Genomic DNA, 26,487 nt, shown 5'->3' with positions numbered 1-26,487 from the left:
CAGGGGCTGGCCCTGAATGGACACTCAGACACATGGAGCCGACACACACAGGCCGGTGCCGACAGAGGACCTTCACATCACCCTCGGGCCTGTGCATCAGAGACGGCAGGGGGACGGCTATGGAACACAGCGCTCATCATGTGCACACAACATACCCACACTGCCACACCAAGGAGGCCTGGGACGTGTGTGTGTGTGTCTCAGGTGCTGCCCCCAGCCCAGGTCCCTGGATTCTCCCAGCTGGTGAAGTTTTGCCACATTGAGGAAAGTGTGGCTCTGACACTTGGACTGGTATTTTCATGACTTAGGGGCCCAAGGAATAGGTGGACAGGTGCCTTTTAGCCTCAGTTTCCCCAACCATAAAGGGAAGTTGTGGGTAGGAATGGCACAGGAGGCAAATCCCGGCTGAGCAGGAGAGCACCTGGGCTAGGATCTTGGTCTGGCTGCTTTTCAGCTGTGCCTGGGTTTTCTCATCCCTCTGACTGGCTGAGTCCCTAAAGGTGGGCTTTGAGCATGGTATCCACTGATGCTCCTGCCCATCCTGATGGCCTGAGCCTGGTGTGTGCCCCCGATCCCTGCAGGGCACCCCACCAGCTCAGGGCTCTCAAGGTGCTGGAGAATAGCCCATGGCAACCGTGCTCGCTCCCTCTCTTCCCTCCGCAGGCCCTTCTCTCTGGTTTCTTTCTCCCTTTCTGTTCCAGTATTTCCCATCTTTCTCCAAATCCCCCTTCCCCTTCTCTAGGTCTGCACTGGCCTGGAGCTCAGGGAAAGTGTGGGAAATAGGCACAAAGTGTGTGTCCTTCATCGAAGCCAGCCAGGCCTAGGGTCCTTCGTGTCCGTGACCACCCTCCTGTGGGTACTCCAAGCCTCAGCAAGAAGCTGAGGGCTGGGCACTTGAGCTCACACAAGTCAGGTGGGCCTCTGTCACAGTGCCCTTCCATCTCTCACCTCTGAGGTTTGCAAACAGGTGGCCCCCCATGGAATGCAATGGAAAAGCGAAGGCCCAGAGGGGACACAGGGCTGCCACTCTCTCTCAGTCCCCAAGAGCCTCCCCACCCTCCCTGTCACCCTAATCCTCACTGAGGTAGGTTTATGGGGTCCCCCAGTCCCAGCCCCACACACTGCCTCATCTCCACTCACAGTCAACGCCCGCAACACCCCGCCACCCGCAGTCTGTCGCGCGGTGACAGCCTGTCACAGGCACCGCCGCACACCGGCACAATCTGTCGTCCACGCACAGTCTCACACACAACCTGTCACACACACGCACGCACACACACACACAGCGGCACAGTCGCACACACAGCCAGCCTCACGCGATCACACCAAGCGTCACAGCTTGTCACAGCCATAGATTCCTCACAATAAAAATAACAGCTACCATCTCCAGAGCAATTACGCTGGGCAGGCGGTTGGTGGGCAGGCAGGCAGGAATCCATGACCTCCTGTGACCTGACCTCCCAACACGAGGCATCTGTGAGGAACCTGTTTTACAGACGAGGAAACAGAGGCCACAAGGTCAAGTACCAAGGTCATGAGGCTAGAAGTGGGGTGACAGGAATTAGCCATGTCCCCAGGGGCATGCAGGACTAAAACAGGTCACTCCACCTTTCCACCACCTCCTCTTGTCCACCACAGGCTCCACCTCCTGGCTCTTCTCTGCTCTCCTCCCTTGCCATTCCCCCCAGTGGGGAAAACTGAGGTTGTAAGCAGCCCAGGTCAAAAAACAGGGGAAGGGGCTTACTAGTCCGCTGCCTAAGCATGCTTAAATTGTCCTCTGCTGGGGAAAATTGAGCTGTCCCCCACCTCACATGCTACTTGGTTCCAAATGGGGCACTGATGGGCAGTGAGGGGGGTTCCTACATGTGCTGGGCACCAGTTTGAGGTCTGATATGTGGTTGCCCTTGGAGAAGCACCCACGTGGCCGAAGTGATGTCAGCCTGCGGTTCTGTGGAGATTCCTGGGTACGCTGGGGCGGGAGTCCTAAAAAGCACAAGTCTCTGGACTTCAAGCCAGTCCCGTCCACACGGGTGGAGTGGGCTTCATGGGCTCCTGGGCCTCCCAAGCTCCCGAGCCCAGGGCATCTGCACCCTGTCCATCCCGCCCCCACTCATCCGCGTTCCAGGGCGCTTCCTCCTCTACCACCTCCTCTGCAGCTCGCCTTCCCTAGCTTTTGCCTTCTTTGTTCCACCCCGCCTGCTCCCCGGGGCTTCCCCCATTAGAGTTGCCTCAGCCAAAACCAACACGGTTCCAACGACATCCCGCCGAGGCCCGCCGGGCTGCCGGCCCTGCCCCTTGGCCTGCTGGGGGGCCAGATCCCGGCTCCGCGGAGGCCCGACGGGCGGCCGCCGCGCACGTGGCCACTCGTCTAGGGCGCTTGGAAGCACCCGCGCACAGTTCTGCGCCGCGGTCCAGAAGAGGGACCCTGGCACACGCAGACCCCTTTCCGAAATCCCAACAGGATATTTGGGGGTCGCACACGCACGTAAGAACTCTCCCGCACTTCACTCCAACCGGTGTCAGGAGCACTCCTTGGGATCCCACCCGGACCCCAGGCTTATCTGCACACGCAGGCCTGACACTCCAACGAGGCTTCCGGGCGCACACATGCCCATAAACACGCCGAGCCTGGTACCTGAAGGGGCCGGGAACACAATCCATCATCACTCCCCTGGGATGGGCTTTGCGAGCCGAAAGAATGCCCTGCGCCTTCAAGAGGGTGAGGTGAGGGGGATGTTCCTGGCTCAGGTGGGTGGGTGAGCCTGCAAGAGCCACTAGTGCCCACACATATGGTTCCAGGCCCCCCGAGTGCACACACCTCCCTGACCTGCACAAACGTGTATTTCACAAACCATACACCTGCCCTGTCAGGCCGCCCAGAGCACCTGGCTCCAAAGCCGCATTCAGGTTGTTGGGCAAGGGAGTTGGGGGGTTGGGGGGATTAATTCCCATCTCGCGTCCTTTTCTCTGTGAACTCTCATATCCCCAAATGTCCCTGGGGGCACAGGTGAGACAACCCAGAACTGCTTCCACACAACGACACCCCTGCATGCACTATATTTATATTTGAAATTTGTACCTCCATATATATATATATATATATATATATATATATATATATATATATATATATATATAATGATACACACACACTGCTCCCCTCGCCCTTCCCGCTCCACTTTTTATACTTGGATTTTAACACCCCCAGTAGGTTTCGTACCAAACCTTCAAAACCCATTTTGCTAGGCAGGGAGGTGGGGAGAGGCAGGAGGAGTTCCCCCCCTCCTACTGCGGACGCCCCACGTTTGTAAAGACCGAGACCCCTTCTCCTGAAGGGCGGGACTGCACCGCCAAATCCCGCAGCCCTTCCCGAAACACAATCGCGGGGGTGGGTGCTGGCGGCGAGACGTTGCTTTTTGGTGTGTTTGCTGTTGCTGCTTAAATTAATCCTGAGTGACAGCTCGCAGTTCTCCACAAAGAGGCCATTTAACGCCCCCCCCCCACAACCCCGGGCGAAATTTCCACTTGCCCCCCTGGGTCCAGCTTGGCCGCTAGGGAATTTGCTTCTAGCGCTCCTGGCCTTCCCCTAAGGTGCGCCGCAGGCGTGGAGGCGGGTTCCTTGAGCGTGCGCCACGGACTTCGGGAGTGAGTGTGGGTGGGTTTTGGAGGGGTGGGAGACGTCTTAAAATAGAAGCGCTTGGCGAGCGAAGGTGGGGAAGGGTGTCCCAGGACTTCCCAGAGTGCCCCAATGCCCAACCATAGAGCTTCAATGTCCTAACCCTGCTGAAGAAAGTCAGATGGTCTTCTGTGTCTCAGAGCGCCTCGAGGGGAGGAGATGGGCTGCTCTGCACATTGACCTGAAGCCCCCACCCCACTCCGAAAGGGCACTACTCCACGTGCCTGTGCATACCCAGGCAAAGACATGCCTCCGGGGAAGTGTGCTAGCCCCAGCTTGTGCCCCTTGACAGGTGCCCGCCGCCCACAGGCTTCTTTCTTTATAGCCTCCCGGGTGTTCTCTTAGCGCATGGCATTTCCTGGACCCATTGCTACAACTGGCTCAAGACTGGGGAGTGCACGCGGAGCTGGGGGTGGCGGGGATGCCTCCCTTGGGCCCAGGCCGGAAGAGGGCCTTCAGCTTTCCACTCCACAGAACGTGGTCGCACACTGCGGCTGCCACTTGCACCGCGCACCGCGCACCGCGGGATGGAGGGAACAACACAACCCTCGATGGTGTAGAAGTCCTGGAGCATGGGGCACTAGGGAACCTCCTGGCTACGAGCGGATGGTGCGCGTGCGCGGCAGCAAAAAGGCGGGAAGCAGTGCTTCGAGGCCCCGGATGTGGGAAGCGCCTGTGGCGCACCCCAGGGCGCTCAGGCCGAGTCTCACCGAGAGTTGAGTGGGCAGTGCCGGACCATAGACCTCGCGGGCAGGTGAGGGGAAAGAGAACGAGCGCGAAGGGGCAGCGGTAATAAGCGAGGCCTTCAACCATTTGTTCTCGTCAGAGGCCCCAGAATGAGCCCTCCTGCTGCCATAGGCCTTTGGGGGTTCCATTTTTGTCCTCCAGGCCTCTCGCTCGCGGGGCGGCTCCCTACTGCCTGGGGGGCGGCTGAATCCCTCTCAGCAATCCCCCAAAGTGACTCCCCCTAAGAAGACACCTGCGCCCGCAGCGTGAAGGGCTGGCCTGGTTTGGGCTCTGGGGCGCCTGCGGTTTCAAACTCCGAAGGCCGCGGCCGGAAGGGACTCGGATGTGGGCGCACGAGGTGGGGTCCAGGGCCGCCCAGGCGCACTCTCCCTCCTGCGGCCGTCCTGAGCCCCCGTGGAGGTTTTGGATAGGGACGCGGTGGCGGCGATTCCCGCTGCGATTCCCTCCAAGTGTCTGGGCTCCGCCGTCCAGAGTCCGACGGCAGCGGGCGGCGCAGTCGGCGCAGACCGTCTGCCCTCGACCGCGCCGCGTCCTGTGCGCTCGCGGACCTGGGCCTGCTCCCAGCCATCCCTAAGCCGCCTCTTTTTAGGGAGTCATGGCGGGGAAATTTGCTAGGGGAGAGTATTGTTGGTTTGCAGGGTTGGCTGAGTTTGGGGGCGTTTGGCGTCCAGCGAGAACCCGGAAGAAATGTGACTAAGTGGCAGAAAATGCGCTTCCCTCGTCCTGCCTTCAGGACGCCGGAGATGCGAAGCCTTAAAGAACATTTTTAAAAATTTTCCCCTAAATCCCCTCGACCAACACCGCCTTGCCTTTCGGAGGTAGCTAATTGAATTTGGGGCGCCGAGGCCGCCCTACCCAGGGCTAGCAGCGCTGCGGTGGGACTCCCGGGGCAGGCCAGAGGGAGAGGAGGAAAAATGGGCGGGGGGTGCGGCGGCCAGAAAACTTGTGCGTCCAGCGGACCCGACTTAACCTGTTGGAGGAGGAAGCCGGTGTCCCGAAGGCCCGGGAGCCGCCCCGGGGCATTCAGAGAAAGTGCCCTGGGGCCTCCGGTCCCTTCGGAAGTCGGTTGTAACCGTCTTCTCAAAACCCGAATTACTTCAGTGCGCTTTGGTGGTGTTAGGTCCATTTGCTTTTCCACGTGCACGTGACTCAGCCGGCCCCAGCTGCACCCGGGGAGGTGAAGGGGGCCCTGCACCCTGGACCCAGAGCGACCCATCCAGGTTGCAGACTCCTCCGCTCCACTCCCAGCTCCCAGACAACACTTAGCTCCTTCCCTCTTCCCCCGCTTATATTTCGAGCCTTTCTTCCCTTTTCTTTAAAAACATTTTTTTTTAATTTAAAGGAGTTTTTATTACTTAAAAAAAAAAGCATGCGAGACAGAGGCTGACTGATAGAAACAGGCTGTTTAAAAAGGGGGGAGTTATGTACGTTCGGGTGGCACTCGGGAGATGGCCATCCTCGCCTGCCCGGACCAAGCCTGCAGTGGCTGATTCCCGGGTAGAACCGGGCATCAGGCACTCAGGATCTCTGAGGCTGAAAAGGCGCTATAGAAATGCAAAGAATTGTTATGATTTTAATAAAATTGTGTCTCATTTAGGAGCGCGCTTCTGCGCTGCCTCTATCGTCGGAGCCCGGGTTTGCCACTGCAAGGTCTGTAATCAGAGAAAAATACCAGCTTTGTTGAGGGTTAGAATATATCATTGGCTAATGTGTGTGGTTTTTTTTTTTTTAAATAATGCTAAGCATTGGAATAATTAAAGAGTGAGAAATAACTCGTCTCTCCTCTCTCCTTTCCATTCGGCATTGTCTTATTTAAAAGCGGAAAGAGCGCTTCTCCCGGGAGCTGGTTAGTTTTAATGCCGGCTTTTTCCCTCACCCGCCTTTCCCTTCGCTCCGGTCTGATTCGCAAATCCCCAAACTGGCACAAGCCGGGAAACTTGCGGCCGGTTGTTCTTCTCCCCGAGTTGGAGACAACCCTCCAACCCTCCCCCGCTTCTGGGCCCTGACCCACTGCCTGGCTTCTACTAGAGCGATTTAAAAAAGAAAGAAAGGAAGAAAGGAGCCGGGCTCTGGTACCTCGATGCCAGCCGAGGGCGCGTTTCCCAGGCGGCCGGCTGGTGGGAGAGTCAAACCCAGAGTGCGGGGAAGCCGCCTCAAGCTCACCCACATCCCCATCCCCCTCCCCCCCAAAAAAAAGAAAAAAAGAAAAGGGGATCAAGTATTTCTAAAGATCAACCACTCTGAGGGCTTAGTTCCCTTGTCTTATTTTATTCTATATTTTGATCCTGGAGATTGAACTCAGGGGTGCTTTACCACTGAGCTATATCCCCAGTCTATTTTATTTTGAGACAGGATCCCCCCTCCACTAAGTTGTCCACCCTGGCCTCAAACTCTCTATCCTCCTGCCTCAGCCTCCCTGGTTGCTGGGAATATAGGCGTGCATCACTGTGCCCAGCCCCTTGTCATATTTTAAATTAAGCCAGTAGTTCTTTTTTCCTAGTCTCCATATGCATTAGGAAAAGAAGACGTGGTCCTGGAGAGCCTGCCTTGGCAGCCCTGTGTGCTTAGTAGGGGACAGAGCTGACCGCTGGGCTGGGCCTGGCATCACCTCTCCCACAGTGTCCACAAGGCCCAGATCTGAGAGGAAGAGCGGGGTCCAGGGGTGCTGCTTGGAGAGATGTGGGAATTGGGGAAGGGGCTTTCTAACAGGGCTGCAGAGAGCTGCTCCTGGTGGGTAAGATGGATGAACGTCTTGGGTCTTCCTCCAGGTGTGGGGTACATCACTTGGAAGGAAAAAGGGGCCTCCAAAGAGCCTGGGAAAGAGGAGGCTCCCTGTGAGAAAGGAAAGGGGAAAGTAGGCAAGAAGTGGGGGCAGGGGCTCCTGCCCACAGGCGCCAGTGGCTGTGCAGTGCCTGCAAGTTGCAGAGGGAGTTATTTATTTATTTGCTTCAGGTGTTTTTAATTAAATGTGTTTCTCTCGTATTTTCCTTGTTATTCGGTGCTTAGACTTTTCAGCGATCCCTTGCATTTGTCGTTTTACATAAGCAGAAACTTTTTTCCCCTTCCTTGGAGAGATATTGTGGGAGGTATTTTGCCTTTAGTGCTTTCTCTTTCCTGCTTTTTTTAAAATTTAATTTTAAAATTATAAAGTAAATTTAGTGCTAGTGAAAGTGAGGGGGGAGCCATCTGGGGCTTGAGCCAGGGAAGGGGTAGGCGGACCAGGGTTCAGCTCCCTTCTGAGAGGCGGCTCGGCCCAGGACCCTGGGGCCTAGGCTGCTGCTGCCCACCTCTTCCTCTATCCCCTTCTTTCTAAGCACCCCACTCCCCTTCATCATCTTGTAGGGGTCTTGTGGACCGGGACCAGGGCAGCCAGCTCTGTTGGTTCTCACTCTGGCCTCCAGAACCCCTGGCTCTGCAGTCACTTTCCCTTCTGACCTACATACTGAGGCCCCCACCTCAGTTCCTGCTTGCAGGCAGGGTGAGATCCCCTCAGTCACTAGGCTGTTTGGCTTTCAGCTCCATGGGTCCTGATTGTCCCCCACACATGCCCTGCTAGTCTGCTAAACCCGCTGTATAGTTGGTTGCCCTGTTGATGGGATCAGAGTTGGGCAGGCACTGAGAAAGAGACAGGGAACCCTTCTGCAGCAGGGAGGGTTATCAGGGCTTCTTTCCCCCACACATATCTGTGGTTCACATGAGTGGCACATGCTGCTCTATAACACGGCTGTGCACATAGGTGTTCACAGTTGATGCTACTTGTACTTAGCAGAGCTATTTCTAAAGCATATAAATTAGGGGAACTCTATAGCTTAAAATTTTAAGGCCTGTTCAACGGTGCTGAAAATGTTTATTTCTTAATCTGGGTGGAGTTGCATGGGTGTGTTCTCTTTGTGGAAATGTATCAAGAGGCACACTTACAATGGGTGCACTCTTCTTTTTATATACTCCACACTTATGTTAGAAAGTTTATTTTAAAAAGCAGAAGCCCTGGCCTCAAAGGTAAAGAAAAGGCCTTGCTTTACAAAATAATAATAAAAATTAAAATTAAAATGTCCTCCAGCCTGTTTCCCTAAATCCTCCCTGCTCCGAATAGTGGGAGGGCTTGTAAAAATTAGTGGTCTGATAAAAAAGCTCGGCAGGCGTGTGGTGCTGAGGCTTCCTGACCTGTCCACATGTGTGGAATGCCTAGAAACCACTTGTAGACGTAGGTGTAAATGTAGGATTTTAAAATCTCAGGACTGAAGGATAAGAAGTGGTAAGGGGGAACTTACTTGCCAATTACATTTTGCTGTCAACATCTGGAAAGCAAAATTGCAGCTGTCTTCCTGCCCTGCTGATTGCCACCTCTTTTTTTTTTCTGCACACTTTAATTTTTTGTATGCTTGCCATCCATACTTCAGTTTTCTGCACTGTTAAAACATTTTCACGGCTCTATTCAAATTGAGTTGTTGGGTTTAGACTTTTTTTTTTTTTTAGAAAGTATGTATCTTATAGTCTGACAACATGATTTTTGGAGCGGTTTATTTGAACAGGCCTGAGCCATCGGTAATCCCCTCCCTTTCCCTTCGCTCCTCCATATTCCCAGAACTGCTCAGGCCAAAAGTGCCCAGAGAAGAGGGGCGGCTGCCCTCGCCCAGCTCCCTCTCTTTGCCTCTGTTCCTCGGGCAGGTACTGACAGCATCGCCCTCCACGGCCCTTCTGTGGTGTTTTTGTTTTCTCTTCGCCCCCCAAAAATATTTGAACCAAAAAGCCTCTTTTTTTTTTCCTCCACCCACAGCACACTGAAAGGGCTAGTGAACCGTGATTCAACAGAGCGAGGGCGCTGCTTTTCTTCCTCAGCATTAATTAACTCAAGTTCGTTAGGACGTTGGGTCTGTCGCCCACAGTTTTCTCTTGTGTGTGCTGAATCGGGTCATAGAGGGAGACTTCCCGTGCAAACAGTTTGTGTTGGAGCTGGAGGACGCAGAGGGGGAGAGAGGGTGAGAAAGAAAGGGAGCCGGGAGGGGACGGAGAGCGGCTGAGGGGTGGGCGCGTCCATCCAGCTCCTCTAGGCGCCTGGTGCCAGCCTCCGCAGGGGCCAGACACCAGCGAAATGAGGATTCTCGAATTTCCTTGGCTCTGATCCTGATAATAAAATAATTGGGGGAGCAGTACATTTTGAGGGATTGAAAAATATCCTTTTGACTCCTCAAATTGTACATTTTGGGGAAGCTGCTTGCCCAGACAGGGTGACCCACCTTCCTCAGAACCTTTGAGCAATGAAAATCCCAGAGCTGGGCTCTGCCTGTTGCTGCAGTAACTGCAAGAAAGAGGCTCCCTCAGGGCTGAGGGTGCTGGCAGATCAGAGTGGGCTCCGCATAGGGGGCTCAGAGAAACCCTTCCTCTCTTCTGGCCTCTTGCTCCTGTGACAGGGAAAACGTGACAGGCAAAATGGGGCAGTGTGGGGATGGACCCTGACCTCCTGCAGAGGGGCTGGGAAGGCTCTTGCCCTTCAGATTTTGTTGTGATCTCCCGAGCCTCCTGAATAAGAGGGTTTGCTGCTGGGCCTGGCGCAGTGGTTTCAACACCTTGCCGTTTGCTCTGGCCTTCTTTCTTACCCTCCAGATATTTTCACAGTGCACGGGGCACAGACCTCATTGTCATGTGCCGGTCTTTCCTTCCCTCGCCTTTTGTCGGTTTTTCAGTTCTTCTTTAGAGGGAGTTGTGAAGCTGGCCGGTGGGGTGCCTCCCTCTTCCCAGGCCCTGAGCCACTGTGGAACAACACTTTCCAGGCCAACTAAGTTGGTGAGGCTCAACGGCACCCTTGCCCCTTGAAACCCTTGGCTGTCATCTGTCCTACAGGGTCTGCAGAGGGTTCCTCCCCACAGAGCCCATCAGCTAGAGGAGAGGGCCTGGCCTTCCTGGCTTTTTCTTGTATTTGGTGACACAAGGAAGTTGCAAGCTAAATAATGAATTAAAGACTAGGGTTTTTGTTTCCCATTGCCCATAGGGAACCAGATGAAAGTAAACAATTTCCAGTCGTACTGGAGAGAATAGATTGTCTCCCCCAGCACCCCCATTCTCACCCTAGCCTGTTCTGTGCCAAGAGGGTGAGGGGAGATGTGCCCGGAGCAGGGGAGCCGTTTGGAGCCAGAATGAGATTGCCTGTTGGCCCAGTCCCAGGCCACCGCTCGGGTGTGTAGTCAGGAGGAGAAAGGCAGGGGAAAGGGGGACAGTATATAGGAGAGAAGTGTGCAGCCTGGTTCTGAGACAGGCCTGGAACTAGTGCTAGACCCAGCATAGGGGTGTGGAGCAGATCCGTTCAGCCAGCCTGAGGATGCTCTCCAAGGAACTGTGTGGCCGCCTTTCCTGAGTGGAGGAAAACAGGCCCAAGTCAGCCAAAAACCCGCTTTGTCCAAATTATCTGAGTCTCCTCAAAAAGTGCCTTTTCCGGTTTCCATTACTGGTGTTGCTAGACTCTTGGGTGGTTTTGCTGTGGCTGTAGAGCCCCTTCCCATGCATTATCTGAGAAAGAGCCCCAGAGGGGAGGCCCCACCCACCTCTAGAATAAGCAGCTGGGTCCCTTCCCTTTGCTATCCTGAGCTGAGCTGCCCAGTCCTGTCTACAGTCCCCTCCCTTCTGTGTCCATGAGTCTGGCCACTGCCTTCTTGTGACCTTCCATGAAGCAGCGATCATGGGACAAGAGGGGGATTTCAGGGATATGAAGATGGCTGGCCTCTTTTGGTTCTTACCAAGGCTAGATTGTAAAATGCCAGAAACTGGGCAAGCTATTGGATCCCTATTTGTGGTCTTTAAATTTTTTCTTCATCTTTTCTCACCGAGTCTGCAGACAATGCCATAGTAATATAGATACTGGAATATCTAGTTATTTTTTAATGTAAGTTTGTCAGTTATTTGTGCTAACTGTATAGTTATCCAAATCAGTTGGGCCTGTGTGTCCAGGATCTGAAAGAAGAAATCTGGGCCCCCAAACCAGCATGTTGTGGACAAATGGGGTTTTAAAAATGTATATCTCCCTCCTAGCAGTGGCCTGGTTTTTAGAAATACAGCTTCTTGTGCTTTTAAATGTTTTGCTGTTGGCAGGTACCGGTACCGACCAGTTGTAGAACTTGTCTCAGGCTGAGAAAATTATTTTGTTGTCTTGAAGAATTTTTAACACATATTGAATGAGATGCTGTACATGTTTTCCTATTTTCCTTCAAATAACCCACCAGGCCTCAGTCGGCAGGACTGTATTTTGTGGTATTTTTGAAAGCCTCGTATTTTTCCTTTTCACCTCTGGAATCAGTGTTTTCCTTGCTAGTTTTCTTTCCTCGCCCCGTCCCAGCACCCTGTTCTGTCTCTTCTCCCTGCTTGTTTTTCCTTCTCTGCTGTCTCTTTCCCTTCCATCTTGTCCTTTCTGTTTGTAGCTCTGGGCCCTGCTTGGTGCGCGCTCTCTCTCTCTCTCCAGGTTTGCCCTTTGCCTCTCTTTCTGTAACTCTGTGGCTCCTTTAGTCTTTTTTGGGGGGGGCGGCCACATTTCCCCTAATGATGGCTGAAGCCAGCAGGGGTATTTGAGACTTGTTTCGTGAAAACTGTTGATGTTTATGGCCAAATTCTATATTCTCAACAATAAAAGAGGAAGGCCTTTATTTCACAAATGCAGAAAAATTCCTTTTGGAGAATGAAAAGCCCATGTGAATTTCAAAAGTCATATTTCTGGCTTCTGGATTTTTCTTTCAAATAGGGAAAGTACCTTTTCCCCAGAATCTTCCTTTTCTTTCTTTCCCCTGTTGTCTTGGGTTTCCCTTTTTGCTCACTCTTAGCATCACTGGCTTCCTTTCCTGTTGGTTGTTTTTCCCTCTTTCCCTTTCCCTCCTTCCTCCCTCCTTTCCCTCAGGGGCCTGCCAGTCCCCTCACTTCCTCAGTCTCCCAAGTCCTTACTCTTGCCGTGACTCAGACCTGGAGAAACCCTGATTCATCTGAGGGTTCTTCGGTCTTGGCTTTGGTCCTGTGTGCTGGGTGCAGAGCGGTCTGATCTGAAGCGGGGTGGAGGGGAGAAAGGAAGGAGGCTGGGATAGGGACAGGTAATCTTCCAACGGGAGCCACGACTCTCTCCTAACAAAAGGGGGACAGTCCCCTTTTGTCTGGGGCTCTTGAGGGGCGTGTCTGGGCTGGCGGCCACCCCTAGTGGCCTTGGAGCAGCAGGAGGAGTTGTCGGGGGCTGTGCTTGAAGTGTTTCTAATGGAACCTGAGCAACTCTAAGGGGAGACTGATCTTCTCCCCTTCCCAGGCATTCTGAATACCCCGCGCGGTTCTTTCAGAACGGCCGCCCTGCGGGGAGTAGGATCAGAGAGAATGCTGCCTAAGGATCCTCTGCCTACCCCTTCAAGGTTATGGCCACTAGCTACAGAGGGACGGTTGACAATTGTCCTTGGCCCCCGCTTCCCCCCCCCCCCCCCCGCGCAAAACAGGGAGGGGGCCTGTTGCTCCAGTGCAGGGCTCTGCAAATGGGCCCTGAGGATCCTTGGAGATGCCCCTCCTCAGCCACTGCTCTGTCAGATCTCTTTGTCAGTTCACTAACCTTTGATCCCTCCTTCCCATGGAATGAATCCTGCACCCCATCCTGTTTCCCAGATTTCCACGGATCCTTCCATGGGCATCTCCCAGCTGTGGGAATGTGTTCTCCCCCTTCCCTTGCCCAACCTGATCCAGCTGTACCTCCAGATTCTGATTCAACCCATGTGAAGCACATCTCTTTTACCTAGCACCGTGGTCTGTGGAAAGGAACATGCCAGGATTCACCAGGAGACTCATGCTGGCCATTTTCTGTTCAATGTCTGATATTTAGCATAATCAAAATACCAGAAAACACCCCCTGTGCCAAATACAAAAACTCACTTGCAGTTTTTATGGCCTCATCTTGACTTTAGAGAGTAAAATTGCTTTCTCAAGGTGGAGAGGCAGGGGCAGGGTTCCGTACCTTATGTTGCTGAGCTAATGTGCTTGGCTGATTGGACCAAAGCTGGTTATTAACAGGACATGAATTATTGAACAACACCTTAAGCGGCCTGTTCATGAGGGCACCTGCCTCTTGCACTGTTACCTCTGTTTATCTTGGGGTCAGTTGTGAGCTCCTTTCACTTGAGTCTGCCATTTAGGATGAGGGGTCCCAGGTGCCGGGTGGCACCTCTCCCATTGTTAGGCTTCAGTGCCAGCCCCGTACTGGATGTTTTGTTCTGGAACACCCCAGGTGCTCTTCCAGGAACCTTTCTGATGAACATAAAGGCCACTGAGTGCAGGGTTTCAGATCGGGAAGAAAGGGGCACGAGTGAGCAGTGACCTTTTTTCCTTTGCCAGCTGAGGGTTGAGCTTGGGGAGAGGGAAGCTGTAGGGATGGCTGGAGCTGAGCAGGTCAGATCACTCCCTGTCTGCGTGGACGCCCTTCTCATCTGCTTTCCCTTCCTTCATAACAGTCTCCTTCTTACTGTGTTTCTAAGGCCTAAGGCATGGCTGCCCCGTAGCCCTCACTGGAGAGATCCCCCAAGGAGGGGGGCTCCACCTCCCACCACTTCTCACCCTCCTGGCCTGATGGGGGAAGGCCTGGAGTTGGGGACCAGGAGCAGGGGCCTGTCTGGTGGGTCTCTTCTCAGCGATTGGTTTCCCCAGGTGTTGGAGTTCCCTAATGGCGCCCTGTGCTTCCATCTCACCGTGTCCTCTCTTAGTTCCCTCCCTTTCATTCGGGTTTCCCGTACACTTTTGCATCTTATACTTTATTTTGGGTCCTTTCCTCTGAATTGATATGGGGACAGCTAAGAAAACTAACCTTCCACTAAGTAGAGAGGGTAAATTTGGAGAAAGCAAAGAATTCAACATTTGTGGGGGGTGGGCATCGGTAAGATGCCTCTGTTCAGAGGTACCGTCCATCTTCCTTTGTCGCTTCTCTCTGGGGCTGGCTGTTGTGTTTGTGGCTGCGTGTAGTGCTTGTCAGCGGAGTGCTGTGACAGGAGGCTATTTTAATAAACTGTTGCAGTTCCGCGAGCCGAGCTGCACTGCGTTGGCATCCCTCGTCACCACTAATGGAGCGTGCGTGGCTGGGTGTGGGCTGGGGAAGGGGGGAGGCGCAGGGTGCTGGCCCCTTGTCTGGGAGTGCTCCTGCCTTGGGAGCAGTCAGACCTGGGGGCCGAGGGGTGGCTGCGCCTGGGCACAGGGTCCTGCCCCAGAGGTGCCTCTGGCAGGGACACTTTCTGAGCTGTTTCTTTTCTGTTCATAGCACTGCCGGCTCGTGGCTCATGTGTGTGTATGTGTGTGTGTGTTGTATGTGTGTGTCCAGGGAGAGAAACTTCCAGTCGCCCCTGTGTGAGCCATAAATTAAAAAAAAAAAAAAAGAAAAGAAAAAGAACAGAACTAGAACCAGAAAAAGAGTGTGCGGGCCTGAGAGAAAGACTGAAACCAAAACAGAGAGAAGGCGCAGCTGCTTCCCCAAGGCCTTCTGGGGCTCCCGCCCGCCAGCCCGCCCGGAATCAGGCCTTTATTTATTTATTTTTCTGGCTTAAAAAAAAATTCTGTGTCTTCTTCAATCCCATTCCTCCCACCCCACCACCCCCAAATTTGCTGGATGGCTACTGCCAAATGGACCCGAGTGGGAGCCTGGAATGAAAAATTCATAACTGCTGGACTTTGCTTGTTCATTAGACGTGAACTTGTCGATTGGGCAAATTGTTTTTGGTCTCCAACTGCCGGGGGCTCTCCCCACCCTCCCGGCTCGCCCAGCTCCCTCCTCCCCTTGGACGCAGCCATTGGCTGCGCGCGGAGGTCTCTTTGCCAAATAGGTGGATCCTTTCTCTCTCTCTCTCTCTCTCTCTCTCTCTCTCTCTCTCTCTCTCTTCTCTCTCTCTCCCTCCCTCCCTCTCTCTCTCCCTCTCTCCCTCTCCCTCTCCCTCTTCCTCTCCCTCTCTCCCTCTCGTTCTCTCCCTCTCCCTCTCTTCTCCCCCCCTTTCCTGGCTTGGCACGAGCAAATGGATGGGGATTGAGCATGAAAGGGGAGAGAGAGAGGGAGTTTGAGAGAGAAAAGGAGCAACAAAACCCCCCAAACCCAGCCAGCGCTCGTGTACACACACACACACACACACATGCACACTCACATACGCACACTCACACCCCCATCCCATCCGCGTCCTCCCTGGATCCTCGGTCTCTCCCCCTCCCTCCCCCTCATTCCCTCTCTCTCTTTTGCACGCGTCTGCCAGCCACAGTCTGCAGCCGGTCAGAACTCGTCCTCTTCCCCGGGAATCTGCGAGCTCCCCCTTCTCCTCCGATCGGGTGGAGGGAGGCAGCTCGAAGTTTACACCCCTGTGCTGCTGCCAAAGCCGAAAGCCTTTTTCTTCAGCTGCCGCTTTTTCTTCCCTCCTGGTTTTTGTTTTTGTTTTTGTTTTGCACGGGGGTGGGTAGGGTGCGTTGTTGTGTGTGGGTGGGGGGAGATGGAGGTTGGTTTTGATTTTTAAATTTTGCATATTTTTGTTTTCTTTTTTTTTAACTGAAAGAGTATGCACAGGGGGAGAAATTGAAAAACAAATTTTTTGTTGGCTTTTGTTTACCTGGTGTGTGTGGCAACCAGCTCGCTCCTTCTCTCCGCTTGCTATCCCTGACCTTTCTTTCTTTTTGCTCCTTTTCAAAAAAAAAAATATTAATTTCCCCCTTCTGTGCAATGGAGTGTGGGGGGGCAGAGGGGGAAGGGTTTGAGAATCCACCCAAGCCCGGCCCCTATTCCCCAGAACACCAATAATAACCCCCTTTAAAACATTTACCTTCCTCCCCTGCTCCTCCCCCTCCCCCCTCCCCCCACCCGCCCCCAACTCACAACTCTGTTGAGTCCAGAATCTCAGAATCGGGCGTTGGGCTTTGCCGGGTGCTTCAGATCAATGGTAATTATTTAATTTTCTCCAGTTTTATTTTTGTAAGCAGAAATCAGTTATTATTTAAACTTCAAACAAGCAAAAAAAAAAAAAAAAAAGCAAAAGCTGAGAGCCCGGCCTTCTGTCACCTGACTGAGTGGAAAGAGGGTGAAGGGGTCGTGGGAGGCTGGGGAAGGGGCGGCAAGACGACCCATGCAGCTTTTAACCCTAATGTGGCTGAGACAACCACCTTATTTGTGTTAACAAGAAGTGTTTTGTGCATTATGACTGTGATTAACATTAGTATTGATGTCGATAACAAAGCTGAAATCACATATTTAGGATTTAGGTCTGATTTTAAAAATGCTGGGGTGGATGTTCCAACTGGATCAGGAGAAAAGAAAATGAAAACAGCCTGAGGAGAGGGAATCCAGAGCCGTTTCCTCGATCGCTAGTGGATGTCATTTGCTGTCTTCTTGGGGGCAGCCAAAAATCAGCCAGTGTTGGGACAGGCGGTGGTCCCGTGTGCCCCGCGTGCATCCACGGTCATCTCTGCAGACGGACACGGCGCTGGGGCGAGCTGACACGAGTTCCCGGCTGCTATAGAACATGGAATGTCATGGGCGCGACAGAGCTTGGCGGGGATACCAGCAGCGTGTGTGTGTGTGGACGGCAATGTTGTCTGTGCGCGTGTGAGGGAGAGAGAGAGAGAGGGAGAGCGAGAGGGAGAGAGAGAGAGAATAGGTGTGTGGACAGGCTCCCGGTGGCTCTGTCTGGCTGCTGAGGCTGAGATGGGAGCAAGTGGCTGGCGAAGCTGGTGGTGGCTTCAAACCACACTTTTGTAGAACAATCGCAAGAGAAAATTGTTGAGGGGGGAGGGAGGAGGAGGAGGAGGAGAAAGAGGCTTTCCTTGTACCCCCCTTCTAACGCCGCTTTTCTCCTTCTCTTTCCCCTCATCCCGTCTTCCCCTCCTCCCGTCCTCCCGCGCCCCGCATGCTCCCGGCTTGCCGCCTGCAGGATGAGTTCCACCCGTTCATCGAGGCGCTGCTGCCTCACGTCCGAGCCTTCTCCTACACCTGGTTCAACCTGCAGGCTCGGAAGCGCAAGTACTTCAAGAAGCACGAGAAGCGGATGTCGAAGGACGAGGAGCGGGCGGTGAAGGACGAGCTGCTGGGCGAGAAGCCCGAGATCAAGCAGAAGTGGGCATCCCGGCTGCTGGCCAAGCTGCGCAAAGACATCCGGCCTGAGTTCCGTGAGGACTTTGTGCTGACCATCACCGGCAAGAAGCCCCCCTGCTGCGTGCTCTCCAACCCCGACCAGAAGGGCAAGATCCGGCGGATTGACTGCCTGCGCCAGGCCGACAAGGTGTGGCGGCTGGACCTGGTCATGGTGATTTTGTTTAAGGGGATCCCCCTGGAAAGTACTGATGGGGAGCGGCTCTACAAGTCGCCCCAGTGCTCGAACCCCGGCCTGTGCGTCCAGCCACATCATATTGGCGTCACAATCAAAGAACTGGATCTTTATCTGGCTTACTTTGTCCACACTCCGGGTAGGTGGCTCTTAACCTTTCTACCCCTGTTTTATTTGCTAGCATTTATTCTGTTTATTGTTCCTCTTATTTCTAACCCGTACCAGGCCATAGGCCTAACTGCACACCTGTCCTGGGGGGCCTGTGTTTTGTCTGATGTGCCTTTCTGCCTCTTCTTCTCCTGTCTCCCTCTCTATCCTCTTCCTCTGCTCCCTTGCCTTTATACCCACTGTGTGCATTTTCATGTCTGGAGGACTCATCTGATCAGAAGGATACTGTGTGTCAGGCTGCCCCAGAATTATCCGTGATGGCGAGTTTGAGACAACAGCAGCACCACCAACAATCAGTATTTACTCTTATTTAAAATGAATCAGAAGAAGTATTAGGGGGTTAGGTGCTGGCTTTCCTGTGGCTTTATGTCAAGTTCCAGGAAAAGCTAGATTTGGCACAAGCGGGGTGGGCAGCAGTTCGGTGGAGAGAGGAGCATGTGAAATCCCTGCACATGAGACTGAACAAATAGAGAACAGGAGAGAAGGCAGCAGCGGGCAGATTCTGGGGCCCAGATGCCCAGGCGAGAGCTGTTTTGGCTGGGATTTGGCTATCAGAGAGCATGAGAGTAATTTGATTTTATAGAGAGAGTGGAAACAAGCAGGAGATTCCTTGAGCTCTGTCCCTCACCTGGTCTCTCTGCAGAAATGGGAAGGCCCCTGGGTGTGTGTGCTGCCCAGCCGGCCCAGGCTCCTGTGCTGGGGGTGGAGAGGCTTTCCTGAGGAGCAGGCCTGGCAGGGAGCTTCGTTGCTGTGGAAAAGGTCTTAAACAAACAAACAAACAAAACCTGTAAAATTTCCTTTCTTTTTGTGTTCCAAGTAGTTCCACTTCTCTTGGCTTTTCCAGTCTCACTCTGCATTTTGGGTTGGGCTGGTTTAGTTCTCCTCTTCTGATCCTTTTCATTTTTTCCCCCTTACCCTTTCCCTTTTTATAATTTCTTTCCGCTTTTGTTTTCTTACAAATTGAAACAGAGATGGCTGGTTAATTTTTAGCCTCCACTCAGCTACGCCCAATTTACTGCCGCCTTTGAAACCTAAACGGGCGGCACTCTGTGATTAAGCAAGGCAGAAGTGTGTTTACATTATGCCCAACCAACTTGTAATGAGAGGGCTACCGAGCCTCTCTCTCTGTATGTGTGTGTTTCTTTCCTCGCCACCATTCCAGTGTTCTTTCCCTCTCATTTCCCTTTTTCCTCTCTTTATGTGAGTGTGAGAATGTGACTTCACTTCAACTCTCCAAAATGTTCTTTCCTGTGAGTATGCGTCTCAGTGTTTTCCTTCCTGTTCATTCACAAAAAAGAAAAAGCCACTCACAACTGCTGTGGTCACCCCCTTGCCTCTTTGGGAAGTTGGGAGGATTGATATGACTGGATCCAGAAATAAATTGGGAGGGGGGTTGCTTTTGGAACATAATCTCTCCTGCCGAGAATGAGCGCTGAGAGTGTGTTGGAGAACTCTGGGTAGGAAAAGATGGCATTTGAGGTCTCTCTTACTCATTCTCTCTTGTTCTGAGAGGTGGCTTTGGTAGGCTGGCTGGAGGCTGTGGATGCCACCCTGAACCCTGCCTGCTTCTGTGAATCTTTCTGGGCCTGCACCTGGCACTGTGTGACCATTAGGACCCCTTATACTGAAGGGCCAATTGCCAGTTCTTTCCTCTCTTCAGCTTGGATTTTTTTTCCTTTCATCTTTTTTCTTTTTGGAAAAGAGACTAAATGGGGAGGGTGTCTCTCATTCTCTGTCAGCATAGCAAGCCACAGTTGGGAGGGTGTGTGCCTGGTGATGTTAGAGGAGATGAGGGACGGCCAGCAGCGGCTGCTTGGAACCTGGAGCTTGCTAGTGTGTCCATCAGATAGCTCTTCCTCAAGAGGACTCTACACCTTCCAGTTTTAGAACTTGGATCCCAGGGGCATCTGCAAGGAAAATCAACACTCCACTTCTTCTCCTCTCCCCTGTGTCTGGACCCTTGTAGCAGAGTTGTTTCCCTGACCTCTTTCATTGTAGGCCCAGATCTTGACTGCTACCAGCATGGGGCTGAGGTAGGATGAAGTGTGTGTGTGAAGGAGACCATTTCCTGGCCAGCCTCCTGGCTCTGGACTGACCAGGCAGGTGTCAGGGGAAGTAACCCCCACCCCCGCCAGTGAGATCATTTGTCCAGGAATATGAGTGAATTCGTATTCCGTTGAGTGTAGCCAAGGCCACCTATGTCTGGGCTGAGGCTGAGTCTCCTCAGCAAATGCCCAATAGAGAACTAAGGATTTATTTTCTCTAATTCAGTCCACAGACTTCAGAGAATCTCAGTGAATAGGGTTTTTCTTGGAGGAATTGCTAATTGAGTATACCTTTGTGAAGAAAGTTTGAGTTGCTACTGCTGGGGCTACCAGTGAGCCTCATTGCTCACTCCCCCCTTGGAGTCCAGTTGGTAGTCTTGAGATGGCACGGAGCAGGTAGGCTTCCTCCCTGAGCTACCTGGGCTTGCTAGAAAATGTCTTCTCCCTGGCTGAGCCACCTGACGGTGTTGATTCCCTGGTACCACCTTCTCTAAGCCCATGCCCACCAGATACACTCCGTACAGCTGTCCCCTTCTTTCTTCTTCCCAGTATTATAGACTGAGGTCAAGGTCTGGAGCGACTGAGGTGCAGATGAGACTTGCTTCCAGATAAGAGTTGCTTTGGACTGTGAAATAAGTGTTTTTTTCTTCCCTTAAAACTGGATCTGGGGGGCTGGGGATGTGGCTCAAGCAGTAGCGCGCTCGCCTGGCATGCGTGCGGCCCGGGTTCGATCCTCAGCACCACATACAAACAAAGATGTTGTGTCCGCCGAAAACTAAAAAATAAACACTAAAAATTTCTCTCTCTCTCTCTCACTCACTCTTTAAAAAAAAAACAACAAAAAAACTGGATCTGGGGACTGGGGATATAGCTCAATTGGTAGGATGCTTGCCTCACATGCACAAGGCCCTGGGTTCAATCCCCAGCACCACACACACACACAAACAAAACAAAATTTAAAAAAAAAAACAAACAAACACCCAACTGGATCTGGGAGCCGAATCTGGGCTGAGCTAGTGGTGTCGGGTTGATGACCGTCAACTTGACCTGGCGTTAAGTGTCGGGATTGGCATTACTCTCAGGTGCCGTCATCACCCATAGCCCTCATGGGCCCTTGTTATGCCCTGGAAGAAGCTTCAAGAGGTGACAGGTTGGGGGGCTGGGGTTGTGGCTCAGTGGTAGAGCACTTGCCTAGCAAGTGTGAGGCACTGGGTTTAATCCTCAGCACCACATAAAAATAAATAAATAAAATAAAGATACTGTGTCTATCTACAATGTATATATATATATATATATATGTGTGTATATATATATATATATATATATATATATATATATATATATATATATGAAGAGGTGGTAGGTTGGGAGGGAGTAAAGCATATGTGTGTGTGGCATGGAGAGCCCCACTCCCAGAACACAGCATCTGAAGGCTCCGTAAGCCAGCCTTCCTGATGGAGAGAGGAGTTGACCTGTGTCTCTGTATTTTATGAGGGGTTGGCAGAAACCGCAGGGTCTAGGAACTCAATCAGTGAAATTAGCAAAATCTGTTGAGGCAGGGTAGGATCAGAGAGCCTTGCCATGGTAGGAGGATGTCTATTTCCTGATGATGTCCTTCCATCCAGAAGAGGTGTTCCAGAGCAGGAGGCCCAGCAAGGAAAGCAGGCAGTGGAGACCTTGTGTGAGGAAGGACGGCCAAGTGGACCCGGAAGCGAAGCTAGACTACCTCCAGAGCTTCTTTGGCTCTCCTAGGCCTCAGTCCTAGGAAACAAACAAAAATCCAGTAAAATGCTTGACCAAATGGAACTGTCCACCTACTCTGGTCAGCTCCCTCCAGTGGGCCCATAGGGGAAGCCCATAAAATCCATCCAGGTATTCTGGTGGTGGCTTTTTTCTTTATCCAAGCTCCTTCATGATGGAGGCTTTCACACTTTGAGGGAACCCCCCTGACACTCATCACCAGTGCCAACAGTCACCAAGTCAGGGCCAGTCTCAACTCATCCAACCCCCACTGCCTGCCAGCACTGGGCCATCTAGAAGAGAGTCCAGCATCCTAGTCTTTCCATCCACAAACATTTCTGTGCACATATCTAAAGATAAGGGCTCTGGAAAAACAGAACTAAATGCCACTATCACACCTGTGAAAAATCAAATTTCCTTCATCTCATCAGATACTTGGTTAATGTTCCCATTCCCCTACTTATCTTCTAGTTTTTGTATATAGTTTGTCTGAATTAGGATATAGATTGAATTGTGACAGTTAGTCCATCTGCCGTGGTGATGGTGGCAGTTGTCATTGTCATTGTCCTTGTGGTCGTGATCCTCCTTGGTCTTGTTTTCTTTTCTGGCAGTTTTGTAGTTGAAGGGACTACGTCATTTGTCCTGTAGAGTTTCCCTGTCTGGTCTCTGCAGGCTGTGCTGCCCTGGGTGGTTCAGTGTGTGGCTCTGAAAGGAAATTCTGCCTTCATCTGGGCTTCCAGGTCCTGGGACCACTGGGCTTGGCCTTACCTGTCTCGGGAAATGGGTTAGCATCTGTGGATTTGCTAAGTGACCTTTTTCAAGTGTGGGTTCACTCTCTTGGTGTTAGCTCTCTGCTCTAGGGCTTGGGGATTAGTAGTGAGCACTAGTTTTCAGGTCCAGTGGGGGGCTTCTCATCTACATCCTTCCCTAGTGGTAGAGGGTATTGTTTGGCAGTGTCCACCCTGCTAAGACAGTACCAGGATGCCCCACAAGCCTTTGGTGGACTGTCAGCCTCTCTGGCAGCCCTGGTGTGAGTGTGCAGGAGGGGCCGCAGGAGTGCAGGTGCATTCTCAGGGTCCACCGATACCCATCACCTCCTTTTTCAAGGCCCCAAAGTGCTGCTGGTCTCTCTTTGAGGCAGCGCCATCTGGTGCCAGGGTTGGCAAAGACCTCAGGGCCTAGGAACTCGGATCAGTGAAATTAGCAAAATCTGTGGATCATCCTTTAACCCCATGTAGGGTCCCCCTTAGAACATCCTGTAAGCAGAGTCTGTCTTTGTTAGCTTTGGTGGTTGTAAAATTCTCTTGTTCATCTAGTTCAAAGAATGGCTCCAGGATTAAACCAGCCCATAGATACAGATCCTGGCACCTAGCAGGCAAGCAGGAATAGCAGCTGCTTTGAGTTCAGGGTCCTTCCCTGTCACCTTCACTTGTTGATCTTGTTTGTGTCTTAGGGAACACCCCAGGTGAAAGCCAATTTTACTGTAACACCAGCTTTTTGACTGAAGGTCGTTCTCACATCTCCCTTCCACGTCTTCCCCCAGGAAACTGTCTTCTCTCCAGGACAATGTCCCTGGCCCCCCTGCCTCCTGTGTTGAATATAGTTCCCACTGCCCATGCCATGTTTGGTCACCATCCCCTGAAGGCCCTGGTTTGTCTCCTTAAGCTGGAGTGGTCAAATTGAACTCAGAAACTCCAAACATGATCAGATCTCAGCTAAACATGGTAGCTCCATTTTTAGGGCCTTCCAGCTACGTAATAGGCCAGGCCCAGAGTAATATGAAAATGCAGTGCTCCTTTTTCAAAACTGTTTGGAATTGCATCTTCACAGCAGACAGAGCATCCAGCCAAGTGCAGGGTCTGCGATCACGGAGGTTGCCTGCCCACAAAGCCAGCCAAGGCCGCCTTTGCTGTGGACCGTCTGTCTGTTAATGAGACTTAGAATGCCTGGCTCCGGATGGTGTGGAAGGATGACAAGGCTCAGGCCAGCCTCTCTTGGGGTCAGCCATGACCCCAGAGAGGAGAGCAGAACTGCCTGCTCCCTGTCCTTGGGTTTGAGCTTATTTTTCAGACTCCTTTGACCACCTGCCCTTGTCCCCTTTGTTCATAGTGATGTCCGCCCAACCAGTCAGTGCCTGAGCCACCTAAGCACATGGGTAGAGAGCTTGATCTGCTGGCTGTTTTGGAGGCAATAGCACAAGGGGAAAAAAAGAATCGCCCTACCTGGGTGCTCACACTGTCATTCCAGCGACTCGGGAGGCTGAGGCAGGGGGATCAGAAGTTGGAGGCCAACCTCAGCACTTAGCAAGGTCTTAAGCTACTTAGACCTTGTCTCAAAATAAAAAAGATGAAAAGGGCTGGGGATGTAGTTCAGTGGTAAAGCCCTGCTGGGTTCAATCCCCAGTACCGAGAAAAAAAAAAAAAAAAAAAAGAATCAATCATCCTTTTCTGAGCTTGAGCCACAGAGTGTGGACTGTGAACAGGCCAGAGTAGGCTGGATGGCCAAGCCCGTAATTACAGGCATGGTGACCAGCTGTGTTCCATCCCAGCCCAGAGGAAACAGGCCACTCTACAGCAGGAGGGCTGGGGTCCAGACGTGCAGAAGAACTTCCCGAGGCACTGCTAAAGGAGGGAAGAATTTCCTTTATCCATGAAATGCACACTTAGCGTACTGTGAGCAAGGTGTTACCTAGGGGCTCCGAGATCTCTAAGAATGAGAAAATCCTTCGTGTGTCCGTCAGCCTCTGGATGAAGGACTGCTGATGACCTCTCGAGAGCTCCATCGTGTTGGCCTGAACCTGCAGCCACCCATGCTGGAGGGGAGGCAAGGCCGCTAGGGTTCCTTGGGAGCAGCTCAGCCTTCACTGGTTGTGAAACAGGAGGCAGGGCCCTCTGTGCCCACTCTCCAGTGCTGCAGAGACCCAGGGTCCAGGTCCAGAGCAGATCAAGAAGGGACAGCAAGGCCAGAACCACATTCTCTCCCTGTTCTGATGTCCTGCGGCAGCTGGGCAGAGAGGGAGTGGCAGTGTCCCCCCTTTGCCCAGAGAAGGTGGCTGCCTCCCCACCCCTTCTCTTTGCCCTGTCCAGCCCCCGACTCAGGAGCTGCCACGCTTCAGTTATTTCATCCTTCAGTGTCCGATTCACAAGTCTTTCAAAGGCCCCAGCCGTGTCAGCCCGGTGCTCACACAAAAGGCCTCTTTGATTTCTTGTTTGTTTTCATTTGCCAGAGGAGGGGGAGGGGGGCAGGAGAGAAAGAGCTTCTGGGTTTTAAGATTTTTATTTGGGTTGCTTCATTCTCAGAGGAGTTGGCTCCCTGGAACTTCTTTCTGAGTTGGGGGCTCGAGGCAGCGATGGCCTGCTGGGGAGAGGGCTGGGTGGGGTCTGGGCGGCAGGGGTGCCTCCACAGTACAGCAGGGGGGGTAGGGTTTGGAATATAGTTGTTGATTCTCCCTATAGACATGGATCTGGCAATTCTTCCAAGCTGGGCCTGAGGGTGGGAAGGCTTGGGTTGGAGCCTGCTGCTGGGTGGAGAAGGGTCTGAAGTGCCGACACCACATAGCTCTCCCTGATTGTCCCTGGTATCTGCATAAGACCCGTCACTGCTGTGGGTCGTGAATCTTGACTGTTTTCTGTTTTTCATCCCCAACTCCACCCCTGCCCTCTTGGTTGGAGGGGCAGGGGTTTCCTTCTAGCATACACAGTTTTTAAATATTTTAGGTGCCTCAGAATATAGGCTGGGGCTTCCTGCTCTGTGTCAGGGAGTAAAGAGGAGGGGATGAGAGGTCTACCTGGTGGCCAGGTATCTTCCCAGGAATGGTGCCCAAAGGCCCAGGGCCCCCACGCATGTAGGACTCAGGCAGAGCAGCACTGCCACGGCCCCAGCGTGCAGGGAGTCCAGGCTGAGAGGAGATGGAAGGCCATCTTTGCCCAAGGTTTGAGACCAAAGTCACCCGACCAGTACCTATAGAATGTATACCTGGAGCACACTTGGGTATCTCTGACACACCAGTGGCACACTAGGGTGTTGCTGGCTGGCACTGAGGCCTGATACTCCAGGCTCAGGAAGAGAGAGTGGCGGAGACAGAGGCTTGGGCAGGTGGTCACGGGCATCAGCAACAGGGACGTGTGCCCACTGGGTGAGGGGGGGCTCCGCAGGGCCTGGTTGGCAGACGGGAAGAGGAGGCTGGGGGGCTGAGAGATAGATAAATATAGCTGATGGCATTTCTGATGATAGGTTTTTTTTGGCACTAAGGGCACCATGGAAAACAGCATGACAAACGCCCGGCCCTGCAGGCCGCCGTCGCCATTTTAAGCGTGTTTGAGCCGAAGGGTTGTTGGCGTTAGAACAGGGTCCCAGAAGGCAGAGGGGCTGGGGTGGGGGGGATTGGATGGCCTGAGTTTTATACCCCTGGGTGCCTGCGTTCTTTACTTTGTCTATATAGATACTTATACCTGATTTTCTGGTCCTTTGGGGATTAAAAAATTATTTTGGCGGTGACCTTTGTGACCAGTTTCTCTGTCCCCCCAAGAGCTGCCATGGCCTATTAGTAGCAGGTATTCTGGGTTTTCAACATATTTTTATGTCTCAGTTTTGACATGGTGCACCACTGCCACCCTAGGGTCAGGGCCTCCATTGCTGTTATTGGGGGTCACCCAATCACTTAAGGGTTGTCTGTCTGTCCAGGTTCCCAAGAACTTTTTGTATCTTGTTGACAGAGGAAGGTGACTGTTCCTTGCTTTAATTCCATTTTTCCATTGAAGACCCAGTATGGCCTTAGCCATGTATTATCTCTCCAAATTTTGGGCATATTCTAGTTTTATACTTGTAC

The 26,487-nt window shown here is 52.6% G+C and overlaps 1 protein-coding gene across 11 annotated transcripts in view; it reads left to right on the top strand.

Annotated features, from left to right (window-relative positions):
* Nfix (nuclear factor I X) overlaps window positions 1-26,487 on the top strand; it is a 95,911-nt gene that overhangs the window by 11,096 nt on the left and 58,328 nt on the right. For 10 of the 11 annotated variants that reach the window (XR_011704667.1, XM_027955136.3, XM_027955137.3 and 7 more), the window contains exon 2: window positions 17,314-17,845. Coding sequence is in view for 10 of the 11 variants with exons in the window: in XM_027955136.3 (XP_027810937.2) it covers window positions 17,314-17,845 (532 nt within the window). In the remaining variant the exon portion in view is untranslated. Of the gene's footprint in view, window positions 1-16,232; window positions 16,327-17,313; window positions 17,846-26,487 lie in introns of those variants that run through there. The other variant, XM_027955134.3, reaches the window with a different exon arrangement.

This window comes from Marmota flaviventris, chromosome 1, assembly GCF_047511675.1.
Source record: "Marmota flaviventris isolate mMarFla1 chromosome 1, mMarFla1.hap1, whole genome shotgun sequence".
In the NCBI taxonomy this organism is placed as follows: domain Eukaryota; kingdom Metazoa; phylum Chordata; class Mammalia; order Rodentia; family Sciuridae; genus Marmota; species Marmota flaviventris.
This window is presented reverse-complemented; position numbering and strand designations above follow the sequence as displayed.